This window comes from Ictidomys tridecemlineatus, chromosome 11 (assembly GCF_052094955.1).
Source record: "Ictidomys tridecemlineatus isolate mIctTri1 chromosome 11, mIctTri1.hap1, whole genome shotgun sequence".
In the NCBI taxonomy this organism is placed as follows: domain Eukaryota; kingdom Metazoa; phylum Chordata; class Mammalia; order Rodentia; family Sciuridae; genus Ictidomys; species Ictidomys tridecemlineatus.
Window position 1 is genome coordinate 61,432,593 of NC_135487.1, and position 27,696 is coordinate 61,460,288.

Here is a 27,696-nt window from a genome sequence, read left to right on the forward strand (position 1 = left end):
GGCCAAGATGCTTTTCCCTGCCTTGACCTTGGTTAAGTAGGCGAGCACTCTACCACTGAGCCACAATCCCAGCCCCATCTTGGTTAAGTAGGAATGACACATTCTAGGTTCCTAACTAATATTTGTCAAATGGACAGACAGATGGAAGAATGACTGGATAGATGAGTGAATGAATGAATTTTCTGTTTAAATTTTGTGCTTGAGCAAAACATGTTCAATATGTTCTAGAAATTATAAAATATACTTAAAAGGAAAATCATCTTTAACCAGGCACCTAATTTTAAGCTATCTAACATGTTAACACAAGATTTTAGTAAAAATTCTTACATACATGTTTTTATAAAACTGGGTCACAGTATACCAACTGTTTAGTTGCCTGTCTATTCATATAATGTTATGAATTTTTCAATATTAATATACTTCCTTACCACCACTTTTGAATAGCTGCATAAAAGTAGTAAAAACACCATAATTTGAATGTTTTGCATGTTTTCTAAGTCTCAATTTCAGAGTCACATTCAATAACTTCAGTGACATTGTTCTCTGTGCTTTAAAATCACAAGACTGGGGGCTGAGGCTATAGTTGAGTGGTTGAGCACTTGCCTAGCACATGTGAGGCACTGGGTTCAATCCTCAGCTCTACATAAAAATAAATAAAACAAAGGTATCATACCCATCTACAACTAAATATATATATATATTTTATATATATATTTAGTTGTAGATTTATATATATATAAATCACAAGACTGAATTATTGAAAATACTCTTTGGTTAGGTTAAGATAATTATTACTAATAACTTGAACCTGCTTTAATAAAGAAAAGTAATTTATACCAATTCTGTATAAATTAGGACCTCTGCAATGCTTATGACTAGTTTAATTATGCTGCCTTATTTGCAATTTAGTACCAAATTCCTTTCTTTATTAAATGCAAAGGTTCCACACTCTAATGTGATTATCATAAAAATGTATTCAATGAGTAAGCTAATTCTACTAATTCAGTTAGTAGAACATTTCAAAGAAGTCCTAGAAGCTATGGTAGTTGGAAGGTGACCTTCTCTTAATATTTGAAAGAGTGCTGATAACTAGCACCCTCCTCCTCCTCTCTGCCTGACTTCTGAATAGTGGTGAATTCCCCAAAAGTACTGTGTTTGTCTTCTCCTCCTCCTAGGAGAAATGAGTGAGGGGCCAGAGATCAGCATTACTGATTCAATAACAAATTTGGTTCCCATTGATTGAGTGCTTTATGTTTTTTGTATATCATCTCGTTTGATTCAAGAAAATATCAATTATGTCAATTCAGCAAGCACATATTGAACACCTACTGAACATCAGGCACTATGCTAGATTTGGAGGCTACAAAACTTAATTAAGATTCACTTTGTCCTTGCTTTCAATGATGCCAGTCTCCTGGGAAAGACCAGAATTGCAAAAACATTCCTTCATTATGTGAGTGTCTTAGATAAGATTCTTTAGTTTGCAAGTCAATTTAAAAAAAAAAAAAAACTGTTTAACCTAGCTTCAGCAAAAAGGTAAATTTATTATAGAGCTTTCAAAATATCTCATAAAACCAAGAAAAAGTGCACCTGAGCCCCGGAGACAGTGTGGACCCAGGTGCTGAAAGGCCATTAAGAATTTCCCTTTATTATATGTGTGCTCCCTTCTATGCATTACCTCATTTTCCTCTGTGCAGGCCTGTTTCTTCTCCTAGTCACATTTCCATGGTGGTAAAAGTATCTACCAACTGGTCTGCCCAGCAGAGAGCCCCGTCCCCACAGTCTAAATTCCTGGAAAGAATATTAATTGTCCAAGCTTGGTGCAGGTGCATTCCTGATCCAATCCCGTGGGGCCAGCATCACATTACAGAGGAAGGGTGGGTGCTGGGAAGAGTTCTGAGGTTTCCACCAGGTTGAGAAATTGTAGCCATGTTATTAAAATGGTGAGGGAACCACTCATTCTGCCTTCCATGTTCAAGGCACTATGAAAGATGAAAAGATGAATAAAGTATACGACTAACTCTAATATAGGGCAGAGCTTGAAGTACACATCATCACAGAGATCCAACACTCTCTGTGAGCACATCAGAGGGTGGAATTAATACCAGTGGGAGGTAGAAGACTGACTCAAATTCAAGCTTCAAATGAGTCTTTTAACAAGAAGGGTTGAGTAAGTAGGTAGAAGTCATTCTGAGTAAAGGTAAAAGGCTGAATCAATGACAGTGCATACCCAGGGACATATGGAGGCAGACAGTGACACAAATGAGCCTGGAGATAGGCTGGTACAGGTCAGAAGGGCCTGTGAGCAGTAGCAGTAGAAGGTCCCTGGCGGTCTTTGCAGGAAGATACCCTCAGATCTGCATTTTAAGAATATAATGTTGCGACCTTGGGGAGAATGGACAGAAGTGGGAACTGGTTTGGGGGGAGGGCATGGATGGGGCAGAGACAGAGGGAATAATAAGAGAACAAATAATCAGAACAAAGGAGAGCGGCTTCTCAGGGTGTTGAGTCCCTCTGGTTCCAGGATTGAGTTCTTCAGATGGTCTCTGGAAGCTCTTTTGCCAAGAAAGGAGGTGCTGACTTTGTGCTCCTCTTGGAAAGAGGGAACTGCCCCTCCCATTGTTGTCTGGTTGCAGGTCTGAATCTTGATGCCATTTTCCAACCCTCGCCCCTCTTCTTACATTTTTTTCTCATTCATGAAAATGAAGAGATGCCACGGCAGGGTCATGTAGAGAGAGAATGTTGACACCAGACAAGGGGGAAAAAAAAAGCAACAGATCAAGATTACCTTTTTTAAAAGCTTGCTGAAAATTTCAGTAGATGAAAAATGTGTATCTGCAATTCATTGAAGGCAATGAGTAGTCTCTTCTTGAGTTGCCATGGCAACTGCTCAATTAAGTTAAAAAAAATGAAGAAGTAAATGTACTATAGTTGCTCTTGAACCTAACATCCCTTTTTAAAAAAACAAAAAAGAAAAAGAAAATAATACATGTAGTGGGTTATTTTCCACAAGGTTTTCCTAAGACGTTGCGTTTCTTCTCTCTGCCTTTTAACCAGCAAGTCCCAGTCACCCACTTTGTGCTGAGCTGAAATGCTGGAGTAGTCCTTTCTGGTTAGGAGCCTCAGGTTTCACCTCAGAATGCTCTTTGATAACCTTTGTGACAAAGAAATTTAAGGCAGTGGAGTGGAGCCTGTATCAGAGGAGTAGGTGGCAATAGTGGGTGGTTTCTAGCACTGGATTTGAGCCCAAACCTATTTTATAACCTTAAACAAGAGACATGATTTTTCTGAAGACATGAGTAAAACATCGCCTGCCTTGACATAGTAAGAATGTAATAACACTGCATTTGGACGAGAATTGACTGTTTACAAAACACTTCGGATGTCTCATTTCCTCTTAGCAACCTACTCTGGAGGGGCCGTTGTTCTCCACACGTTAGAACAAAACCTCCAGGTTCATGCTCTGCATGGAATCTCCAGTGATCTTTATAAAAATACAACACAGATTATGTCACAACCCAGCTTGCTGCCCCTCCAGTGTCCTCCTGATTGTCCTGGGATAAAACCCGAGGCCCTACTGTGGCCCACGAGGCTCTGCCGGGTACCTTGCACACCCTCCCTACAGCTCTGAGCCTCAGCCTCTCCAAGGTGGGGGTGGCTCCTCCTTTGAGCATTGGCATCAGCTAAGTGCTCTCTTCCTGGGATATTCTTGTCTTTGCCCACCACCCACCTTTCTCTTTTCCCTACTTGGCCAACAGAGGCTACTCCCCAATCCCAGTCCAGATCAGAGCTCCTGTATTAATTTTCCCAGAACCCTGCATTTTATGTACATCCATTTTAATATACATTTAATTATATGCTTAATATCAATCTCTTTAAGTAAACACCAAGCTCTGTAAGGACTAGGACATTGTCCCCCCAGCCTAGGCATAGTACCTGACAGAGTGGGCCCTCAGTGTTGAGTAAGGGCTCATTTGCATTCCCCAAAGCACACAGAGAAGACTGGACCCAATCCCAATACTTTTTCTAACATTGCATTGCCAGTAGTTGTGATGAAAATATTCTCCATCATGTAAAGCATCACATTAATTTTGGACATTGAAATTTCAAGAAAATACAGTGGTTTCTGTAGGATGATATTACTTTGGATTTGGACATACAACATATACTAACTCTTGCAATATATACTAACATACACTTGCGTAAAAATAGTATCTAGTTTCCTTATTCATTCATTGATGGATGAAGCAAAGCACATGAAATCTCTATATAGTTCTGTCTGGTATGGTTAAGGATCAGTGTTAAGGATACACTGACCAGTGTATCATTTCCTTCTTTGTAATGTAGATGCTCTTGATCCGTTCTCCCCAGGATTTCTGGGGACATATTTACAACCACAAGAATCCCTGTTTCCATCCCTTACACTTCTGTTTTATGCAGGGCCTGTAGAACAAGAGCGCCCTGTATATCCAAGGCTTATAAATGTGATTTCATGAAACTGATGTTCAAAGGTAAAAATTTTTTGCAACAAAATATAACTATAGATCATCTAGTTCACATATGGTAATTCCACACCTGATTTTTTTCTCTAAAATAATTACAAATGTGTCAAATCCTTGACATAATCTCCTCCATACTTACTCCTCTTCAGAGCCATTAATTCTTTAATTGTGTACATATACAGAAAAGACATGAAGAGGCATTGATGAGAGGACTGATTCTAGACTTCAGAATATTCCCATTATTCTTTAAGGGTTTGGTGTCTTGTAACTTTAGGGTGGGGAGACTGCTCTGAACTCATAAGGTGTGTCTGAGAAGACCTGTCCTGCACCTCTCCTGGGGGGCGAGCAGTTTCATCATAGATTTGTAGTTTCCTTCTTTTCACACCTCACCCATCCTCACCACCTTGTATCCTCATAGAAGCAGGAAAGGAATGGGGGTGGGGTTCTTCTGCTGCCAATCAGCAAAGGAGGCAAAGCAGCAGTGACTTCTCCCGAATGTCGACAGACAAAGCGTAAAGCACTGGGGTAGGCTCAGGGGCAGGGGACTTAGAAGACTGGCCTAAGTTCACACAGCAAGTCCCCAGCTTATAAATGTTTAAAGTATGTTTATTCAGACTGCCATGGGGACTGGGGAGTGAGGTTGCAGCCTCTGACTGATACCACAGAGGTGTATTTGCAAAACCTGTAAAGTTGATTTGCTTTCTTTCCCCATACTTTCTTTATTTTCTATTATGAATTCTTAAAAATTTGGTGAGGAGTGGTGATAAAACTTCACCTCAGGATGGACAACAGTTGGCTCCTATTGTAACTTTGTACAGATTAGAAAAACACCCCCATCCAAGCATCCACATCTGTTGGGGGCCCATAGGTTAGTGAGATTCATTCCCACTTGGCCCCTTGGCCAAGAATATTTGTGCCGTGTACAACTGCAGATCTGCACATGGCTGGCAGCTGTGACTCGGAGACAGCCCCATGGAGACAGGGATGCCTTCTCTCAGTCCTGGGGGTCCAGATCTCCTTTCTGAATGCCCCAGCTTTGAAGGGTTAACTCTCAAGTAGATTTGTCTTATCCAAGCCTCTATTATTTCTCCTTCTGACTGTGGCATCTTTTCTCTGTACTGCATTATGTATGAGGGACTTCTAGACATAGAAAAGAGCAGACCAGTTTCCTTGGCTCTTGTACCTGTTGCTGTTTTGATGGTGGGTTGAATGTGTGCTTTCCAGATGATGTCATTGTGACTTTTAAACATTCCCCCAAATACTCTTTGCCAAAAGCTTTTCAAAAGCCAGAAAAATGTTTCTCTTTACCTCCTGTGGAGTTTTGTGCTAAGATTTTAAGACAAAGAGAAGACACAAAGGCTGGCTTCCAAGTACAACATATTTCCAGGAGGCCCACAGTCAGGCGAGGTCACTCTGGAAACCACCCTGTAGCTGTCCTCTGCGTTGTCTTGGGGAAATTATAGCAGAGCTGAAAAAGAAAGGGCAAAAGTCCTTGGGCTAAAGGATTTTTCAAATGTCATTTCAAAGTAAGAAATGCTATATGTTTAGTTAAGTGCTGCCGTGTCGCTGTGTGGAACTTCGTGACCTAAAACAGCATCCATTTATTATTTCTCTTGATACAGTAAGGTTGGACACTGGGTTGGACACTAGGTGGTTCTACTGATTAAGGCGGGGCGTGGCTGATCTCAGTCACTCCCACCTCCACAGTGTGATGGTTAGTTTTATGTGTTAACATTGCTAAGCGGTGTACCCAGTTATTTAAGCAAATCCTTACCTAGGTTTTGCTGTGAAGGTGTTTTGTAGATGTGACTAACATCTACAATTGGTTGACATTAAGTACAGATTATCCCTTCATAACCTGGAGGAACCTCATCCAACCAGGTGAAACTGAGGTTCCCCAAGAAACAGGGAATTTTGTGCTTTGCCATTGTCAGTTTCTGACTTTCCATCCTACCAACCTGCCCTATGGATTTCAGACTTGTCTACCCACAATTGTGCAATAAATCTCATAGGTAGAAACAGAGACGTGGGCATGGACATAAATAGACAAGTGGCTCTGTTTTTCTGATAGAACCCTACTCCATACGTGTGGCCAGCTGCTGGGTCTGCCAGGGCCTTGGTGGTCTGGGACGACCTCCACTAGAATAACTCAAATTTTGCTCCACATCATCTCTAATCCATTTTAGAATCCGCACACCATTACCTCTTCTTCTTCCTTTTTTTTTTTAATATTTTGTAGTTGCAAGTGATCAGCATGTTTTTATTTTATTTATTTATTTATTTTTTTAATGTGTCTCTAAGGTTCAAACCCAGCCTCACATATGCTAGGCAAGTGTTCTGCTACTGAGCTGCAGACCCAGCCTCTTCTTCATTGCATTGACTGGCACAGGTTCAAACACAGGGAAAAATAGTCACCTCTAAATGAGAAGATCTGCAAAATAACAGTGCAGAGAAGCATGAAAATTTGAGATTGTGGTTGCCATTGCTCTACCAAGGAGAGTTTGGTACAATGGTGCAGAAAAGGACAAATGTCAAAACTCTCTTTAAAACACCAATATGCTTTTTCCTCTCTTAAGGTAGGTAAAACTGTAAAGTAAAAAATTCATAGCTTTAATTCATTTTCATCCCACTGTCCCAGATGTAAAACACCTATCAAAACTTAAATATAGGGGATGGCTCAGAGGTAGCACACTTGCCTGGCATGTGTGAGGCACTGGGTTTGATTCTCGGCACCACATATAAATAAATAAAATAAAGATCCATCAACAACTAAAAAAAATTTTAAAAACTTAAGTATAATATATAATTTTATATAATATCTAATGTTATAGGAATTATATTAATAAAATAATTATGCTATAATAAAATAATTATAGTATTAATACATATCAACCAATATAATAAGATATAGATGCTAGATTATGATTTCCAACCTATTTTAATGTGCTTGTATCAATTTCCTTGAAATATTTTCAGAACTGAAAACTTGGGACTTAATAGAGTAATGTTCTCACTTCTCTTTTTTGTGTGTGGTGCTGGGGGTCTAACACAGGGCTTTGAGGCATGCCAGACAGACACTTCACTTTACCACCGAGCCACATCCCCAGCCCCTAATGTCTCACTTTTAGAAGAATAATAAAGCCAATGTTGTGCTATTAGCATAAGATAATAAGAGAGCTCTGACAGCATCTGTTGTAGTACCTAGCAGGAATTCAATAAGTGATGCTTTTTTTCTGCCAGCAACCCTTGAGCACCTACTGCATGCAAGGAAAAACGGGGCAAAATATATTGGAAGCACAGGACTAGAATATGCATAAATAAAAACTAATTTGAATAAAAATAATTATTTGACAAGTTTGGTCTCTGTGGTGATTCAAGTACAGCTTTTTAATTTGCAAGAGAACGTATACCTTATGGATACAAACACATACATACATAACTGCCATAATTTGTCTTCATGATTTTGAATTTTCTTATTTTAAGGTCACAAATATTTCTATATATACATACAAATGTGTGTGTGTGTGTGTGTGTGTGTGTTGTGTGTTTTAATAGAGAAAAGATGTCTGGGCTCCCAGCTTGGAAGGTTCTCCTCCATCATCAGCTGTTCCCATCGCTGTGTGCCTGGCAAGGCAGCACATCATGGTGGGTGCACATGGCAAGGCACAGCCAGAGAGCAAAGAGAAGAAAAGGAGTTCAGGGTCCCACAGTCCCTTCCAAGGGCATGTTGACAATGACCTAAAGACTTTGCACTAGGCCTCATTTCCTGCAAGTTCTACCAGCTTCCAATAATGACATCCTGAGGACCAAGCTTCTAACAATGTAGGGCTTCTGGAGACATTATTTCTTTCTTTTTCTTTTTCTTTTCCTTTTCTTTTTTTTCTTTCTTTCTTTCTTTTTTTTTTTTTGGAGGTGGGGGTGGTACCAGGGATTAAACCCAGGACTGCTTAACCACTGAGCCACATCTCCAGCCCTTTTTAAGGTTTTATTTAAAGACAGGGACTCACTAGGTTGCTGAGGGCATCTCTGAGTTGCTGAGGCTGGCTTTGAACTTGTGATCCTCCTGCTTCAGTCTCCCGAGCTGCTGGGATTGAGGGTATGCACACTGTGCCCAGCTCAAACTACATTTCTTGATGGGGGAGTAAGAAGATTCTGGAAGAGCATGTGGGACCATAAATACTGTGATAGCCATTGTAGGGAAATACCATACTATATACTCTCTAAACTTCATTGTAGCCCTCACAAGAGAAGGAATGGGGCCATCCCTTTGGGTTTTTTAAATTATTATTATAATTATTAACACATACTAATTGTACAAATTAAAGGGATTCACAATGATAATTACGTACATGCAGGCGTCATACACTGATCTTGTTCTTCCCTCTCTCCATATCCCCATATCCCTAGCACCCTTCCTAGACCCTAGTAATCCCTCTTCTACTTTCAGGTCTTTTTTTTTTTTTTTCAATTTCTACATAAGAGAGAGAACATGTAATACTTTTCCTTCTGTGCTCAGCTGATTTCACCTAAAATAATGTCCTCCAGTTCTATCATTTTGCAGCAAATTACAGGATTTTATTCTTCTATATGGCTGAATAGTAGCCTATGTGTATATATGCCATTTTTTTTCTATTCATTCATCTGTGGGCAAGTATCTGAGCTTATTACACAACTTAGTTATTGTATTGTTATTGTATTATTATACTACTTACCACTGTGGTATACCTAGGCATGCAGGTACCTCTTTAATATGCTGACTTTATTTCTTTAGATATGTGCCCAAGAATAGACTAGCTGGATCACATTGTAGTTCTACTTTAATTTCTTGAAGACTCTCCGTACTGCTTTCCATCGTAGCTGTGCTAATTTACATTTCCACCAGCAGCGATGTATAAGGGTTCCTTTTACTCCACATCCTCATAAGCATTTGTTATTTGGGGGGATTTTATTTGTTTGTGTTTTTATTTTTATTTGAAAATAGATATTTTGACTAGGGTGAAGAGGGTATCTTCTTGTAGTCTTGATTTGCATTTCTGTGATGGCTAATAATATTGAGCATTTTCTTCATATATTTATTAGGCATTTTATTTCTTCTTTTGAGAAGTGCTTACTCAGATCATTTTCTCACTTTTAATTGGATTACTTGTTTTTGGTTACAGGTTTTGTTTGTTTGTTTGTTTTTAATTCTTTATATATTTAGGATATTAACGCTATGCCAGATGAATAGCTGGAAAATATTTTCTCCCATTCTACAGATTATCTCTTCACTCTGTTGAATGTTTCATTTTCTGTTAGAAAATGTTTTAGTTTGATGAAATCTCATTTGTCAATTTTTGAGTCCTATCCAGAAAATCACTTCCTGTACCAATATCTTGAAGTGTTTTTCCTATATTTTTCTATAGTAGTTTCAGGTCTTACATTAATGTCTTTGATAGATTTTTAGTTGATTTTTTTACAAATTTCAATCTTCTTCATGTGGATATTGAATTTTACCTACACCATTTGTTAAAAGAGATTGTTCTTTCTTCATTGTGCGATTGGCACCTTTGTCAACATCAGCTATAGATATGTGGGTTTATATCTGGGTTCTCTATTCTGTTTCTGTGCTCCAATTTTTATGCCAATACCATGCTGGTTTTGTTACTGTGGCTCTGTAGTATTGTGATGCCTCCAGCTTCTCCATTTTTGCTCAAGATTGTTTTGGCTATTTTGTGTTTCCATGTGATTTTTAGAATGTTTTTTTCTGATTCAGTGAAAAATGTCATTGTGTTTTTTGATGAGGTACATGGCTTTGGATGGTATGGACATTTTAACATCCACTTTTCCAATCCAGGAACATGGGAGATCTTTCCACCATTAAGGATCTTCTTCAATTTATTTCTTCTGTGTTTTGTAATTTTCACTTTCTCAGCTAACTGTATTCCTAGGGTTGTGTGGGGAGGGGTGATTCTATTATAAATGGTATTGTTTTCATGATTTTATTCTCAGCAAACTATTATTGGTTTTTAGAAAAGACACTGATTTTTGTATGCTGACTTTATATCCTACTACTTCACCGAATTCATTATTAGTTCTAATAGTCTTTTGGTGGAGTATTCAGATTTTTCTATGTATAAATGCATATCATCCATACTTACACCATCATTCACCCAAGAGAGGATTTTGCAGTTGTGGGTAAGTTCAACAGGGTTCAGTGACCTTGCTTGCACTTACAAGTAACCTAACTAAAAATGTCATAAACAATTAAAAATGCCTTCACCCTTAACCACAGTCCAAAGGTGGATAGATTGTCCCAGGGTTAGCCCAGCCATGATACAGGATTACACACAGCCCATCTGCCCTCCTCCCTTCATGGAAGCAAGGTGGTGTGGCTTCAAACACGGCATCTCCCACGACCACTTACAAAACTTAGAAGGGAAGAGTGAGGCTGATTCTCCCCATGCATGTCTTTCTTTTTAAATAGGGAATTTTTCTTTCTTTCAAAGCCTCCCAAAGATTACTTTTCATATCTCTTGGCCAATCTAGAGATTGTTTCTAGTGGGAATAACACTTTCTCTAACTTGCCTCTTTGATTCCCAAGTCCATCCTGAATGTCATCTTTAGTATCCCTTGGGCTCAAAGCCCAATGGCTATTAATAAACACTGCCCCACTCTCACTCAGCCTCACCCTCTGGAATCGCAGGGAATTGAAAACAGACATTCAGGTGGAGGAATGAGGAAAGTGGGAGACGTAGCAGCAAGGTTGAACTGGATTGTATGTTTAGGAGTGGTCGATGGAAAGGTAGAAATCTGTTCGTTGCATGTATGATGGTGATGATCATGAAGTAATTTTTTACACTGCAGAGAAAGCACTAGAGTACACCTGTGTACCTAGCTGGAGAGTCAGAGGGAGGAGAAATGGAGGAGGGGTTGTGAGAGTCCTTCTGTCCTGCACCTGCTCCCCTCATCCAGACCTACCTCCTCTTTTGCTCTTCTTTTTAAAGAAAATTGGTGAGAGAAAGGATGATAAACTTGGGTAATGTTTTGTTCCCTGAAAAACACATGAACACACATAGAACATGTTTTATTCTAATACTCTGATTCCCACTTTGCTAAGAGTGTATATATAGCCCCCCAAAGTTCTAAAAGCAAGCCTTATAATTCCCAGTGATTGAAACTAAGCGTTGCCATTTTCTGTTTTACAATGAAATAAAGGCCAAATCACTCCTTTGGAAGCTTCTAGTCAGATGTGATTTTATGACCAACATTAGCTTTAAATGGGAAGAAATCTGAATGGGAACTAAATCTCTTCCCTTTAAACCACCAGCTTCACAAAGCTCTTCTTGACCAGGCTGCCACGTGGTAGATGAGGACAAAAGAAAAGTGTTCCTTTCATGATTTCCTAGCAGAGAGTCAAGTTGACACATATTTGAGATGGTGAAACAGGAATTTATAGGAAAACAGTGAGGAATTTTTTTTTCTTTAAAATTTCTGATTAGAGACACCAACATTTCAATTTATACATAAAAGAAGAAAACTGCCTCTTCTAGAGAACTAGGTCTGTAAACCACTGTTTAAAGCTGCTCATGCGGAGAACCTACAATTTAATATGACTGAAGAAAGGTTAGCCTAGCATCCACTCCATTCTTCATCCCTGTTTACTCAATTATACAAGTACTTCCACAGCAAGCAGACCTCTAATTGTGTATACTTCAGTGAATGAGAAATGGGACTTGCTGCAGAATAAATTCTTGGGTGTAACTAAATTACATACCACTTCCCATTCTTTTTTTTTTTCAGATTTCCCATTACTTTAAATGAAAACATGCTTTGAAAAGAACTATAAAAACCCTCAAAACATTTTTCAAGAAAGGTTTCCTTCTCCCTTCTGATAAAAATGGAGTTGTGTTTTTAATTTTTCAATACTCTTCCTGCTGAAGATCAAGGAACTTCAAAAAACCTCCTTCACTGCTAACCAGTAAAAAAATTTCATTCTCAAATCATCTGATAAGTATGACATGACTTTGATTTCTCTTTCTCTATTAGCAAATGAACACCCCCCCCCTTTTATGTCTATGTAGATGACACCATGAGTGTTTATGATCCTTTGCCTTGGGAGCTTCACACAACCACCTGTCATCTCAATTCACGGGGGAAAGGCAGAATGCAGGCCTGCCACTCAGGAAACTAACCAACCCCTGGCCTCCTGTGTAAGCCCCATGTCATCCTCTGCAACACAGCTTACTTGTCTGAAACACGGAGAATATCAAACCTGCCTACCTCCTAGGGTTTCCTGAGATCACATGCATGTTAAAATCACTCTCAATACCATCTAAGTAACAGTTCCAGCCATCATTCCTAAAACTGTTTATGTGTGAGGTGTTTCAGTGGTTTTTTTTTTTTTTTTTTAAAACAGGCATAGTGGAAAGAATCCAAAAAATTCAATTTCAGTTTGCAAAATAGGGAAATAGCTCGGTGTCCTTTTGTTTTGGTTTGTCTTCAGTATGATTTTGTCGGGATTCTGCTCCTCGATGAAATGGACCCTTACAAGAGCTACTGAACATTCTGTGTCCCACCATGGGTTACACCACCCTGCTGTTACTTCTAACCAAAGACAAGTCGCTAGACCAATCTAAATGGAAATCTAGGAAAATCATATGCTAGCATTTTGTGGTTCGTGATTTTTTAGAATTTGTGCTATTTGCTTGGTGCTAGTTGAAGTAAGAAAAGACATTGTCTCAAAAACTAGGAATATGTTTGAAATCCCTTTTTTTATGTTTTTGTTTTATTTGTGTTTTGTTTTTCCTTTTGAAAAACAAAAGATTAGTGGGTATCAGAAGGAAAAAGCAGTCTTTTTTATGTTGCTTTTGTTTTAGTTTGATTTTGCAGCATTTGTGAATTTTAGGGCAAGAAATTAATCTTAGTTGTAAGATTTTGTTGTCAAGTAAGCCTCTTTCTCGTAATGCCATTTGAGGCCTGCGAAATACAAACACTGGCTAATACCAACAAGGTACTCTGAACAGGAAAGACAGCCCCCAAATAACTTACTATTTCCTTCTCCTTCCTAGGGGAGCTTTGATTCTGTGATTCCCTGAAAGCATTTTTAAAAATCAAAGCTATCTAAATAAGGAAGGACAGCAGGTATATGTAAATACATGATCCCCACCTCTGAACGCATTAAGTAAAAGACTCTGCAGAGACTGTAATGATTAATATCAGAATGAGAATTAAACTCTGCCCCCTCCTGGGACATTGGATGAGCAAGCACATCCCATCCAGTGGCTTCTTACAACTCCAGTCACCCTCATTCCCCCTCCACAGGGCTGCAGTGAGGATCAAGTGAGATCACATCCACAAACACCTTTTCAGGAATGTAAAGCCCTATTTGAATGTCAGCTTCTTATTACGATGTAATCTGCTTGGGGCAATGCCATGTGACATTGGTCCTTTAATGAGAAGCACCCACTACGTTGTAATCAAAGCAGCTCGATAAACAGTTCACTACCAAACCCAGGTTCACAAGTTTGTCCCACAGAAAAATCAATGTCGGAGAGAAGAGTGTTAGGGAGAAAGATTTTATTCTGTGTCCAAGGAACAGAGAAGGGGGAACCCATGCTCCCAAAGCAACCTCTCCATTTCAAGGAGCTTAAGGAGTTACCAATAGATACAGGATAGGGGGATAAGATGAGGGAGAAAGAGGCTAATAGAGGGAAGAAAATTCACGTCTTTTCTGGGAATAGGCAAAACTCTTCCAGGACCACAGCTGTCGCCTCTTTTTGCTCTTTCCATGGCCTGGTGTCTCTATGCCTGGTGACTAGTAAGTGTCTTTTCCTTGAAGGGGGAGGATAGAGGATAAGCAAGTCTAGGTCAAATCAACCCTGTTTTACAGTTAGGACAAACCATTTTCCATATAATCAACATGTCTCCATGCAAAGCCAAGCAGAATCTGACCCAAAGGTTAAGGTAGCAAAGGAGACACAATATGAAGACAGAGATGGCAAGCCTTTTATCCCATTCCAGTCACCTATCAGGGCCAAGTGAAGAGTCAGTTTTAGGGCAAACGTGGCCGTTAGGTCTCTGAATAGTAACCTAGACAACTGTTATCATCATTACCCACACATCCAAGGTATTACCTACAGCCAGGAGATGAATATGTATTACCAGCTGTGAGACCTTCAATATGAGTGATTTTTAAGTCAACTAAGAGCAAGTGAAGCTAGAGGGTCTATTGCGCTTTCTCCTCAGTTACAGTTTTCTTAAAATTGGTGAACTTATCTGTTTCTAAGTAGTTCTCTTTTGTCCTCCTTCACATAAAATTCAATAATTCCAGGCACTGCTAGTGACCACCAGACTTCCATATCTTCAGATAGAGGTGATAGGCACTCTGATCCCTCAGGAAAACAAATATACACCAATTACCTGCTCTTCCTACAGATCATAACTAGAATCCAGCTTTGTAGAAATAGTTTCTTGCCTGCACATCCACACAAGAAAGTCAAGTTGAATGGGGATTTCTTTTGCTTTCCTTGTGGCTCTGGGTAACTATAGAATCAGGGATAGGATCAAAATCTGAGGTCCAAATCCACAGTTTCCCTCATAAAGCCACTAATCCAACCTCAAGGTTCTGAATGTACCCTTTCAATCAGTTTCTAAATCTCTTCCCCCACAAGTAAACAACATGTGACCCAATCAACAGCAGCGAAAATATGCAGCCAGCTGAACTGCTTTGACACTTTAGCTGCAGCTTGACCCACCTGGGCTGGTATTGAAGGCATCATTGCAGCCTGTGTACTGGCTCCATACCTAGGAGCCCAAAATGGCACTTACATAGAATCTGTGCCTATATTTATATTCTACCAGTTAGTATCCCACTCCACGATGCTCTGAACTAGGAGAGTCAACTTTGTCTCATTGTACCCACAAAGCCTAAATCTATAAGGCCGCCTTACCGTGACCAAAGACCTTAAGTGAAAAAGGCTAAACGGAGCATTTGCCTAGGAAGAGGCCATTGCACAGAGGAGCACTCACGGCTCTCAGTGGAAATCGGTGGCCCAAGCATTGTGATTCCTGAAGTTACACCTCACTGAAGATGAAGCGCTAAAGCAACTGGGCACAAGCATCTTACTGGATGTGTCCTGAATAAGGGTATTCCTTTCCTCCATATCCAGCTGACATTCTGAAATCAATTAACATTCAAAATTAATGCCTTTCATGCATAATACACCTAGCATTAAAATAAAATTTTAAAAACCCAAGATGAAGTGTTTCTACGGGCAGTTTGGCACTTTTATACCAAAATCAGAAGGGTTTGCCATTCACCTCTCTTTTATATGCAGATAATGTGTGTGTGTGTGTGTGTGTGTGTGTGTGTTTACAATGCCCAGTTGATTTTATTTGCGAAAGAGTCACACTGCAATCATGCGGTGAATAAGAGTCACTGGAAAATAATTCCCTCCAGTCAAATACCCCACTCACCTGGGCTTTCATGTCAGGGTACCACATTCCTAAGAAGTAATGACAGTTACATTTATGCCCTAGAAACCTATTAATTATCAATGAATTAATGGAAATAAAGCTGTGTTTCATTCAAAGAATGTGGGCAACTAGAGTAGAAGGCTGTGAATAAGAGATTTGGATTAAAAACAGGTCAGCCTCCAGAAGCCAGATAAACCCTTTATATTATGGTAACTTGCTTTAATGAATTCAGCTTAACCTTGGTCAAACTCCCAAGATAAGATAACATGTACAAGAAAAATCAGATATAGCTTAGCCTGTGCGATGGGTGTAATCTGATAATCTAACAATTATATTAAAAAGTGAAGGAGAGAACTCAGTGTTCTCCTCTTAACATTACCTGGATGTATTCAACAGTTGTTTGACAAGCAACAGACAGATTCTGATTAAATAATCTTTTTCTAGCCAATATGATTGAGCCTCTTACTGTGCAGCTGCATCTTAGACACACATATTAATTGCTTTAAATAGGTCCCTGGGGTAGGTCCTCTTCCCCAGAAGCAGTGCCTGGGACAGACATTTTTGTGCAAGTGAGCTGTTAGTTTGTGCTCTCAGAAGAGGGGACGGAGAAGCAGGATTGGGCAGGGTACAAGCTAGGCAAAGAGGTGTTCCTGGCACCTTCCCACAGGGATCCCCGGGGCACAGACTGCACCATGGAGTCATCCCAACTTGAGGCAAGGGCCATATTTTTGTGAGCTTTATTATTATTATTATTAATAATAAATGTATTCAAATTACTCATATTTTTTTTCTAGCATAATCCATACTATCTATTATAAAAATAGTCGGGATAAATAAACACCCAAATTCCAACATAATAATGAAAGTACAATGTAAATTACAAATCAGAAAGTCAAACAAAGGATTTATAAAAGTCAATATTTTGCTTAAAAAAAAAAACACTATAAATTTGAACCTGCGACGTGTTTTCTTTTGTGAGCTTTTAGCAGCAGGAGGAGAAGGGTGCTGCAGCCAGGGGCCAGGGGAGAAATGGGACACCAGCAACATCCACTATGGCAACTACGCTAAAGGGACTAAATCTATAGCAGCCAAATAAGGCAGTAAGAGGTGTGGTTCTCACTCCGTCCCTGACCTCACCAAGAACATGATGGTATGGCCACAGGCTTCTCACAGATCTCTCTAAACATCAGTCTCCTCAGCTGTAAGATGGGAGATGGGAAAAGCAGGTAGGGTAGGGTCCATTAGATCATCCCTTCACTCCCACTTTGAAGAGCAGTGAATTCAACAAGGGAACTGGTGGGGAGGCTTACCGAGGAGTAATGATGTTCTTTCTATTCCTGGAAGGGAATTAATTGATGTAATTGTGTCCCTGAATGACTGCATCATTAAAAGCTCTTCTCTACCTGCAATAGCTTGGGGAAACTCGGGCAAATCTAAGAAGACAAGCAGTAAAGTTACCCTGAAGGCATATATACTAAAAAGGATGGCAAGGCTCTGTGACTTTTAAACCAAGCGCTTTCATGGCAGTTTACCTCAAGGGAGCATTAGTGCAACCAGACAACCTCATTTAACTGACTCCCACATCAAAGTGAATTAGAGGCAAGAGGCTGGGATGAAGTGACAGCAAGAGGCTGTCCCTGCAAAAGGGGATGTCCTCGGTGGAGAGCAGCTGGGCAAAAACTTATAGAAATTTTAAATTCATTTATTCTGTAACTACAGGGTCCTCTCTCTCTCTCTTGGAATTTATTCTATAGGAGTAAATGTGTGGAATGACATTTGTATGATTTTATTCACTGGGCCACTTTGCCAAAAGTAGTCAAAGACTGAAAACAATTCAATCGCCCATCGTTAAAGGGGCTGATTAAAAAACAGTGACGACTATGGCACCAATCATAAAATAGAAAGCTGTGTAACCTAGAACGTTCTCTACTGAGAACATTCTATATTGACATGGACAGTTGTCAATAACACATTGATTTGTGAAAAAGCAAGGGGGAAGAATAGTATGTTACAGAAGTATATATCCTATTATGATATGATAGTATCATGTCATATCCAGGTGTAATTAAAATATGCTTATTTTGCAGAAGAAATGGAAGTCATCAGAATACATATATTTATATCAAGTATATCCCTGGCTATACAGAAGATGTTTTTTTGTGTACCTAGAAAGAAACTTCTGTACATAACCATCTATAAGGGGTGAGGAAGTGGGACAATAAAATAGATGAAGACATAGGTCGGAATGAGAAAACTTTCTGAATTTTTTCCCCAAACACCTCGGACTACTCTGTAAGGAAAATGGAGAATCTTGTTAGAAATAAAATGAAAAATTTAAAGCATCAGCAAAAGCTGGTCACTCTAGCTTTCCTTGTTTCATGTTCTGGCTCAGAGATTGGCAGAGTATGGTCAGTGATGAGATAGTTGTGACAAAGACCATGTGGCCCACAATACTGCAAAGCTTTACTATCTGGCCCTTTGCCAGAATTCTTGGCAACCCTCGCTTTAAACTGTAGAGTTAGTTATTCATAAAACAGCTGTGACCACATCTATCCATTGATGTGGATAAAATCTTCTGACACTGAAGGATTTTTGTCTTTTTGAAGTCAGATTTCTGTCCACAGTTTATACACCAAGAAAATGAGACTGGATATTGCATTAGGTACAAAGAGAACGGGGACAAATGGTCCGGTTTTAAATCTGAACTCTGTCCCTCACCACTGTGTGACCTTCAGCAGCATAACTTCTAGCATTCTCAGATTCTTGTCTCTGCTATGTTGTACCTCGTGGAGTTGTTTGGAAGTTTACATATGTTATTGTTAATCAGGAGCTTAAATAGTAACTGTTAGTAGTATCATCTAATATTGTGATTTTTTTTAAAAACAGGGTGATGACCAGTTAAATGTATTTGGAGAGGACACCATGGGAGGTGAGTTTTCTTTATTGATCAAACCAAAGAGGTCACTTCAATAGCTTGGAACAATTAAACATCAACTCATAGCTAGTAAAATGTCAACAGTGTGTACTTTTCCCTTGGCCAGGAAATATGGATCTTGCTTTTCGTGGCCCATGTGATAAACCAAAGGGATTCATTACTAAGAGATGCATTTCCTAAATGCCCAGAGAACATGGCTCCCAAGGTGCTCAATGAAAAGAGGATGCTTTGGTCAAAGATACTTGGGAAACACTTACCATTCAGTCTCCATTGGAAGATTCACATGTGTCATAGCATAACAAGACACCCCCAGGTCCCAGTAAAGACAGATGTCTAACTTTAATTTGGCATTCTTCAACTTATTTGGAACACAAAACTAAACTCTTTCCTAGATAGTGGTTACGATTCTGCAGTGTACCACTGGGACCCAACCCAACCTACACCAAGATTATACTGCTTTGTGATTTTTATCATGTCAAAAGTCTCATAAAACTAAAATATTCATCCCAAGTTAGCTATAAATGTAATTGAAAACAGATAAAACTATGTGGATTGGGAACTGTTAAAAAAAAAAAAAAAAAGGGCAGGGCACAGTGGCACAAGCCTGTAATCCCAGCAGCTCCAGGGGCTGAAGCAGGAGGATCACAAGTTCAAAGCAATTTAGCAAGGCCTTAAGCAATTCAGTGAGACTCTGTCTCTAAATAAAATACTAAAAAGAAAAAAGGGCTGGGGATGTAGCTCAGTGTTTAAGTGTCCCTGAGTTCAATCCCCGGTACTGGGAGCAAAAAAGAAAAAAGAAAAAAAAAAAAAAAAAGGTTCATGATTGTTCTAGGTAAAATATTTCCATTTTGTAAGAAAAATTATCATTATAATTCATGGAAATATTATAGTTTTGACTGTGAACACATGCAAATAAGTGATTTGGTTTTTTAAATAACCCAGTCCTAACCCTACATTGATCCATGAACATGAGGTGGCCGATACAGTGTCATTTGATGATAATGGCAATAGCAATATGTGAAAATCACAGTTACCAAGTGATATCATTGTGATCCATGGAGAAAGGCACATAAACAGGAACCATAGCTTAGCTTTCACTTAGCTAAGTGCAAATAAGCAAGTCTGTCTCAACTGGATAGGGGTGACTGATTGCTTCATTAAGTTTCCTTTCTTCCTGGTTATAAAATTAACATACACTCACTGTGGAAAAGTTTTTTTAAGGAAGGAACTAAGAGCTATCTAAAACATTATGACCTATAAACAGTCATGGCTGTCATTCTAGTGTATTTCATTTCAGTGTATTGTCTACATAACTATTTTTGCATAGTTGAGAACACATGTATACATACAGATATCTCCAAATCTTTGTACGTATATCATAACATAATCTGTTTCCATGTCATTAAAAACACTGTAAAACTTACTTTGTAATGACTGCATTATTTGAGTTGTACCATCATTAACTAAACACTAACTTTTTAAAAACTGAAATAGGATATGATCATATTTTTAAAAACAAAAAAAGAAAAGACCCACAAGAACCATGATCATTTTCCTAGACTGCAAATAGATTCACAGTTACTCAACTTCAAGAAGTAACCTGGCAGGTGGGAAAGCATGAGATGACCACCTCATCCCACAAGTTAGGGACACCATATCTTTATATATGTGGGAGGAGGCAGAACTGTCACTCAGCTAATGGTGGAGTCCTGCAAATATGTAGCATTATGTATGTAAAAGTGCTATCTCAGTTTTGCTAAAAAATAATGTTTATAACTGTCAAAATAACGAGCTATCTTTCAAAAGTAGTTATCCTCTGCATAAAATATAAAATGTAAGCCAGAGTCCTATCAATTCATTTTAAGAATGAAAATGGCCATTTTATCACTAAGATAGAAAATAAAAACCTACAACCTCTCCAAGTACTCACACCCATCCATCATTTTAGTCAACTCATACCCTGAAGACTGGCAAAAGCGGCCACTCCCAGGACCCAGGAAAGAGCCTAGAACTCCACTTGGACCTCAGCTCAGGACTGACTCCATCAGGTCCTGCCCTTCTGTCCTGGACCCTCGCTACTTAGACAGCTTCTCCAGGAACCTCAGCCCAGGATCTGAAATGCACATCCAAGGGCTGGACCTCCAAAAACAAAACATCAAACATCTCTGAACTCTAGTTCACTTTAAAATTCCAAGCAAGTTTTCATCCTACATCATGATACATTAATGTCCACTCAGTTGTCTTGCAAATTTGAAGAGTATCTCCCTTAGCCTAAGAATTAGCAAGAATAATAAATTATTCAAAACTATCTTCAGTTACTGTATCAGCATTCACATCTGTCTGACTCAGGGAAGAATCTAGCCTCAGATGCATCTAAAAACCTGACTCCAAATATTAGCTCTTCCTAACCACAGCCCCCATTGTTAACACCCACCACTTCACTGTAGAATTTTACCTGGCTTGGATCTGCCTAAGCACATCAAGGAAATGCTTCTAGAAGTCAGTGGGATTCTTGCCACCATTTTGATTTTTACACTACCGATACATGTATTATTAATTTTTTTTGTAAACTGACTCACTGTTTTTAATTACTTATTTTAAAAGAAATTTTATATCACCACTTTAAGTGGAAAATAGCATTATTTACTGTGAAATAAAACTTGTTTTTTTAATATTGTCTTCTGATACCATATTTTAATTCTTCTCTGTTAAAAGGGAGATTATCCAATGTGAAAATAATGTGAAATAATACCAAACTGAGATACTTAGAAAGACTTAAAAGCAAGTTTTAAATTTAGCTTTGTGATTCATACTATTTAATATCATCTGTTTTACCACCTAAAAGTAATAGTGCATGTGAAAATAAAAATATATTGCCTGGATCTGGGAATAAGGCTGAAATGGTTATCAGTGCCTATTAATAGCAACCTATTAAGGCATCTACTCAGCTTTGAGCTTCTAATCAAGCAAAACTCTGTAAGGTTTGAATTTTACATGACATGAGTGAAATCAGGGTTCCAATGTAGTACTTCTTGCAATTAACTTATATTGTTTTTATTTTTAAGGCTTCATAGAAGATTTGAGGAAATGTAAAATTATTTTCATGATGGGTGAGTAATAACCCTCAAATTTTCTAATACAATTGCTAATAATAACAAGTTAGTAGCAAAAAAAGAAAAAAAATGGCAATTCATTTATCACTGTTGAGAAGTTATGTTTGCTTTTTGGTCAAAATAACCCCTAGGAGGTTTTCAGACTATCGCTTGCACTTATGCAGTTTTATATTCCTTTTGGCCTTGTGTCTTTTCAGCATAGAAAAAGCAGGATTCAGAAACATCAAACCCCTGAGTTTAGCTCTACAATTACAAAGTACGTCATTACAAGGACAAGGGGATGCTGAACGTTAGTGTCTAAGACACACCTTCTCTGTTTGAACACCAACCCTCTCCTTTTTAAAATAAATGCATCAGTGACCACTCTGCAAATATACTTCCATAGCCACAGCCTGTATTCTACACAGCTAAAGACAATCTAAAGTGGAGCTAGGGTGTAGTTTAGTGGTAGTGCCTGTGCAAAACCCTGGGTTTTCAGCACCAGGAAACAAACAAAAAAAAAAAAGCCAAGAAAAGCACAGATAGTGTCAGAACACCTCCCAAAACTTATGCTCTTTCTGCTAATCCTAAAAAGTATATTTTTAAAAGTACACCTGCCTGTACATTTTCAAAAAAATATCTATTTATATTCGGAAATAATGAAAAGATCCACACCTCTTCAATGAGTGGGAAGAGAGTAGCTGTCAGCACCACAGAAATGTAATCAGATAAACTTTGATTCTTACATACTAACTCCGGGACGCCTACTTGAAAATCTGAGTAAATCTGTCTCATTGTCAGACATGGAATCTGAACCAGAGAAGCTAAGAGATTTGGTCAAGGTCATTCAACCAACTGGTGGAAGGAAGGAGGGGACAGCTTTTCCAGGGTTCCCCGCTGTACCACTGGGTCATGGTGGCTGTTGTCCTGAACTACAGCTGCCTCATACATCCAACCATTTGACAAATACTTCTTGAACGCTGGACCCATCTGAGCAGTGAGCAGGATTCATGGAGTTTCCATCCCAGAGGAAGAGAATAATTAATATATCACAAACCTTGAAAAGTGTTAGGAAAGAAATGAAAAGCTAAAATTGAACAATCAGAGCAAAGCGTTTGGAGTAAAAGTGGGTGATGACTTCAGAGAGGGTGACCTGAGAAGACTTTCCTAAGGAGGCAACGTTTAAATGGAGAAGGAAGGACCAGAGGCTAGGCATGTAGCTCAGGCATAGAGTACTCGCCTAGCACGCATGACACCTGGGTTCAATCCCCAGCACCACATACACCAAAAAAGAACTTGAAGGAGAGGCTGGACCAGAGAAGGGTCCCATGGGAGGCAAGAGGGGAAATTCTAGTCCAAGAGAAGAGCACATCTCAAGCAGTGGAAATTCCTGAGACCCGCCTTAGTGCAATTTCTCATCTGCATGCCTCTAGGTGATCTAAACCTTGGAAACTGGATGGACTCTTTTCACACTTACTTTGTATTCTTTTCAGAAAGTAAAAGTATATTTCTTATTTCCCTTGCTGAGGAGGAACTCATCGTAATTTCAGTTGTGCTTATAGATTACTAAAATTTTCTTTCCACATAAATTTTATTTATCAATTTTCTTGGCTGCAGACAAATATACAATGTATTATATTTTCTGTGCCGCTTTTATGTTAGAAAAACCTAAATTAGGAAATTTAAATTTAAATTATGGAGAGACCTTTGAAACTCCATATGTAGACATTCAGAGTAGGAATCCTTTATTATCATAGAGAAATCTTTCAAGAATGTGGTCCCAAAAAGCTTCTATCAATAATACAGCCTATTGTATTGTTGTTATTGTCTCCAATAGTAATATTTCAGATTTATCCACTGTTTATCATTTATAGTTGGATTTTGAAATATATTTTCAAATGTCACTTCTATCTGTCTAGGAATAACTAAAGACCTTGGCCTACCTGTTCTGAAGCCCTGTGTCCTTTAGAAAGTCAAACAGCACAATATAAAATCTTTGACATTAGACAAAGCTTGAGACACTCAAAGATCCACAGACCACACTGAGAAGCTGTGCTCTGAGGAAGAGGTTTTTCTTGCATCTAACTGAACATTCCTGTATTTCAACTGATTGGTCAGTCACTATTATGGTAAAATGATCTGAGCCTACTATTTAGGCAGAAGATACAAAGCCTCTGTGATATGAAGGAAATGCATTCTACACTCCAAAAATCAAGGCCTTGGTTCCAAATTCTTCCTTGACAGATGGTAGAATGGTTTTGGTGGCTTCATTATCACAAGTCACTTTGAAGCTTGTAAAAACTCTCAGGATGTCATAGACACACCCATAACCATTTCAGTAAATTTTTTTCTTTTTTATTATTAATTTTTTATTTTTTTAATTAATTATACATGATGTTAGAATGAATTTATGCACCTTGATATATCATATATAGATGGGATACAGTTTCTCATTTTTCTGAGTGTACGTGTTGCAGAATCATATTGGTCATGCAGTCACATATACACATAAAGTAATAATGTCTGTTTTTTTCTGCTATCTTTCCTGTCCCCACCTCCCCCTCCTTCCCCTTGTATTACTTCCCTTCACCTAATCTAAGGTAATGCTGTATTTCCCTAGTGCCCCCCTCCTTATTGTGAATTAGCATCCACATATTAGAGAAAACACTTGGCCTCTGATTTTTTGGGATTGGCTTACTTAGTATGATATTCTCCATCTCCATCCATTTACTGACAAATGCCAGAATTTCATTCTTCTTTAAAGCTGAGTAATATTCCATTGAATATATTTATCACATTTCACTTCAGTGAATTTTAATAAACAAAAATCAGGTGATTTCCATGGAACTTATGTGGTTTTGTCTATATAAGATGGCTGAATTTTTCCTTTTTTTAAATTATTGTCTTGACATCTACAAGAAGCACAGTAGTATTAGCCAGAGCCTAGCTTGACATTCTCATTGTTATTCTTCAGATAAAATTAATATTCTTAAAGCACTCACCCCGTGTCTTAAACTATTTATTTTATTTATTAGTTTTCTTGGCATGCAGAAGACAAAAGTGCCCTTTTGTCTGCTGAAAGGTCCAAATTCCTTAGACCAACTTAAGACTCTCCTGACGGGCCTCAGTGTGTCCTTACCATTTCCCACCACATCCTCTTGTTAGTCTTGAACTCCAACCCCACCTGCATCCCTGCTCTCTCCCAAGCTTGCTTTTTTTGTCAGTCCTTGCACTTGAAATGTCTTCTCCCCTATCTCATCATGCCCCAAGTTCAGGTTTAAGTTCTAGCTCCTTGAGAAGTCTTCTCTAATCACCAGCCTCTGGGCGCCTCCATCCCTTGAGTCTTTCTGGCTACTTATAATGACTATGAAAAAATATATATTTGTTGGAATAATGAAATCTTGAGGAAGCAGTGCGGTTCGTTTCCATAACAACAAAAATAGCAACTGAAAGTCCTGGACTGGAACGGACAGGCAGGTTGTGCGGCTCTGTTTCTTGCAGGACAGTTTTCAGGTTAATTGTGAGCCTACTCAGATGCTCCATGAAATGCTACCCTCTCACTGATGACAAGCAACTCTCACCCTAAGCTGGCTCATTTGCAAGGCAAAAGTTACCAAGTGGGGAGCTGATGGCAGGGGCCACCATCCAACAGGAGAAAATGTTCAGGGCAAGTGTTCCATCTGCACCACAAGGACAGGCCACATGAGCCTAGGTGGCCTCTGAGAGTTGTGTGAATGTCACCCTTTTTGTTCATGAAGAAAGCCGCTCAATAGCTGTTTAGAAAAATACCTTTCAAAGAACAGAGCGCCCAGAGGGTAATGCCAGATTGATCACAAGGGTTGAAAGAGTTCTCTGAGCTTTGGTTGCCTCCACACAAGATCCAAGAACCTGTTCTGGTGTTCAAGCTGGGCCTCAATCATTGATGAGAGTATAAAAATTATTTGGAAAATGGAGAAATACACTCTAAAGACCCTCATTGTGTCCCACTAACAGGTGACTAGTTTTCCACCACCTTTTTTGTTGCATTTCTTTCTCTCCTTCTTTCCTTCTCTCGATCATTCTTTTCCTCTTCTCCATTTTCATTGCCTGCCTATGCCCAAAATGTGATATCACCTGAATTCCCATTAATTCATAGCCAGAGCCCGGATACAAGTGCTATAATGTGGAGCACACATCTGACTAATCAGGTGAGCTGTGATGTTAATGGCATAATGATCAAGACATCATTCAATGGCCGTAGCTTCCAGTGTGTCAGGGACACAGATGGCTTTTTGTAAGCTGGCATTGGTGCTATGAAAAATTGTTTTTAAGTAGTCAGCTTTGAGAGGTATACTGATAAATATTTTATGTTACTCTGTGCATTGTTAACCACTGAACAAATGATCCTACTTATTTTCCTGAAGAAAACTGGAGAAATAAAAATTTTGACCTAAAACTCAGCATTACAATACCTGTCATTTATTTCATTATAGCCCTGTTGTCATTTCATTATTGCCCTGATGGATTAATTTTTAATTAATTTAAAAATTATGGATTAATTTTTTAAAAATATCTTTAGTTGTAGATGGACACAATACCTTCATTTTCTTTATTTATTTTTTATGTGGTGCTGAGGATTGAACCCTGTGCCTTATGCGTGCTAGGCAAGCGCTCTACCACTGATCCATAACCCCAGCCCTATTAATCATTATTTTTTTAGAAGTAGTTACTTGGGGCTCAGCATGGACACTTTTTATTTAATTGACTCACATATTTAGAAAATTAAATTCAATTTTTATTCAATGAAATTAACTTTGACTAGGTGTGTCTATAAGAGAAACCATCATTGAGTACTGAACGCAGGCCAGGCACTGTACAAATCATCTTCTGACACTGTCTTACTGTCTGCCTATATCCACCATATGGAGAAAATGCCAGTGCCTTTCTGACTTTTCAAGATTAAATCACTTGTTAATAAGTAGTATATCTGAAGCTTGAAATAGTTTAACACTGGGCTGGGAGTGTGGCTTAGTGGTAGAGCATTCACCTAGCATGCATGAGGCCCTGGGTTCGATCCTCAGCACCACATAAATGTAAAATAAAGACATGGTGTCCCCCTAAAACACTTAAAAAAAAAAAAAAAGAAATAGTTTAACACTGGTAACAAATGCTGCCGGTTGTCTTTCTTGAAGAGACAGGTTTTATTTACAGGCAAGGAAATGTCTGCCAGATACTCAAATCTGAAAACCCATAGTTTGTCTGCTAAATGGTCTTTCGAAAAGTAGAAATGATATTCAGTGAAGAAAGTGACTAGTTGAGCAACTTACACACAAGTGCCTTTCCCTGAGAAAATCATTATTCCTAGCTGTGCTGGGAGCTTTGTGCATACTTCCCATTTTGTCAAAAAAAAATATATTTTAAATGATATGCACCTAAGAGTGAAAAGTAAAATTAATCTCTTTTACTGCTTCATCAAGATGTTCTTAGGTAACGTACGTCCCTCCTTCTTTCCTTTCACTCTAAGTGCGGAGTAGTGAAGAATGCAATGGCTGGCACACTGGACACTAAGGATTCACCAGTTTCACCATCATGGCTTCTGCACCATTCACAGAAAGCCAATCATTTCTTGGTGTTATAATGGGAATAAGGAACCTCCCGTGTGTGGAGGCCACACTGGGAGAACTACAAGCTGGGGTAATTGGGAGGGGGTGGGACGTTCAGTAGAATAAACAAA

General features: G+C 38.8%; 2 protein-coding genes across 8 annotated transcripts in view; both read left to right on the forward strand.

The window, feature by feature from the left end:
- Miga1 (mitoguardin 1) overlaps nt 1-27,696 on the forward strand; it is a 574,792-nt gene that overhangs the window by 239,406 nt on the left and 307,690 nt on the right. The window lies entirely within an intron of this gene.
- The window catches only part of Ak5 (adenylate kinase 5), a 235,993-nt gene that overhangs the window by 158,822 nt on the left and 49,475 nt on the right, over nt 1-27,696 (forward strand). For 6 of the 7 annotated variants that reach the window (XM_078026542.1, XM_078026541.1, XM_021730106.3 and 3 more), the window contains exons 9-10: nt 18,843-18,885; nt 21,957-22,001. In XM_078026542.1, the coding sequence (XP_077882668.1) occupies nt 18,843-18,885; nt 21,957-22,001 (88 nt within the window). Of the gene's footprint in view, nt 1-18,842; nt 18,886-21,956; nt 22,002-22,201; nt 26,423-27,696 lie in introns of those variants that run through there. The other variant, XM_040288885.2, reaches the window with a different exon arrangement.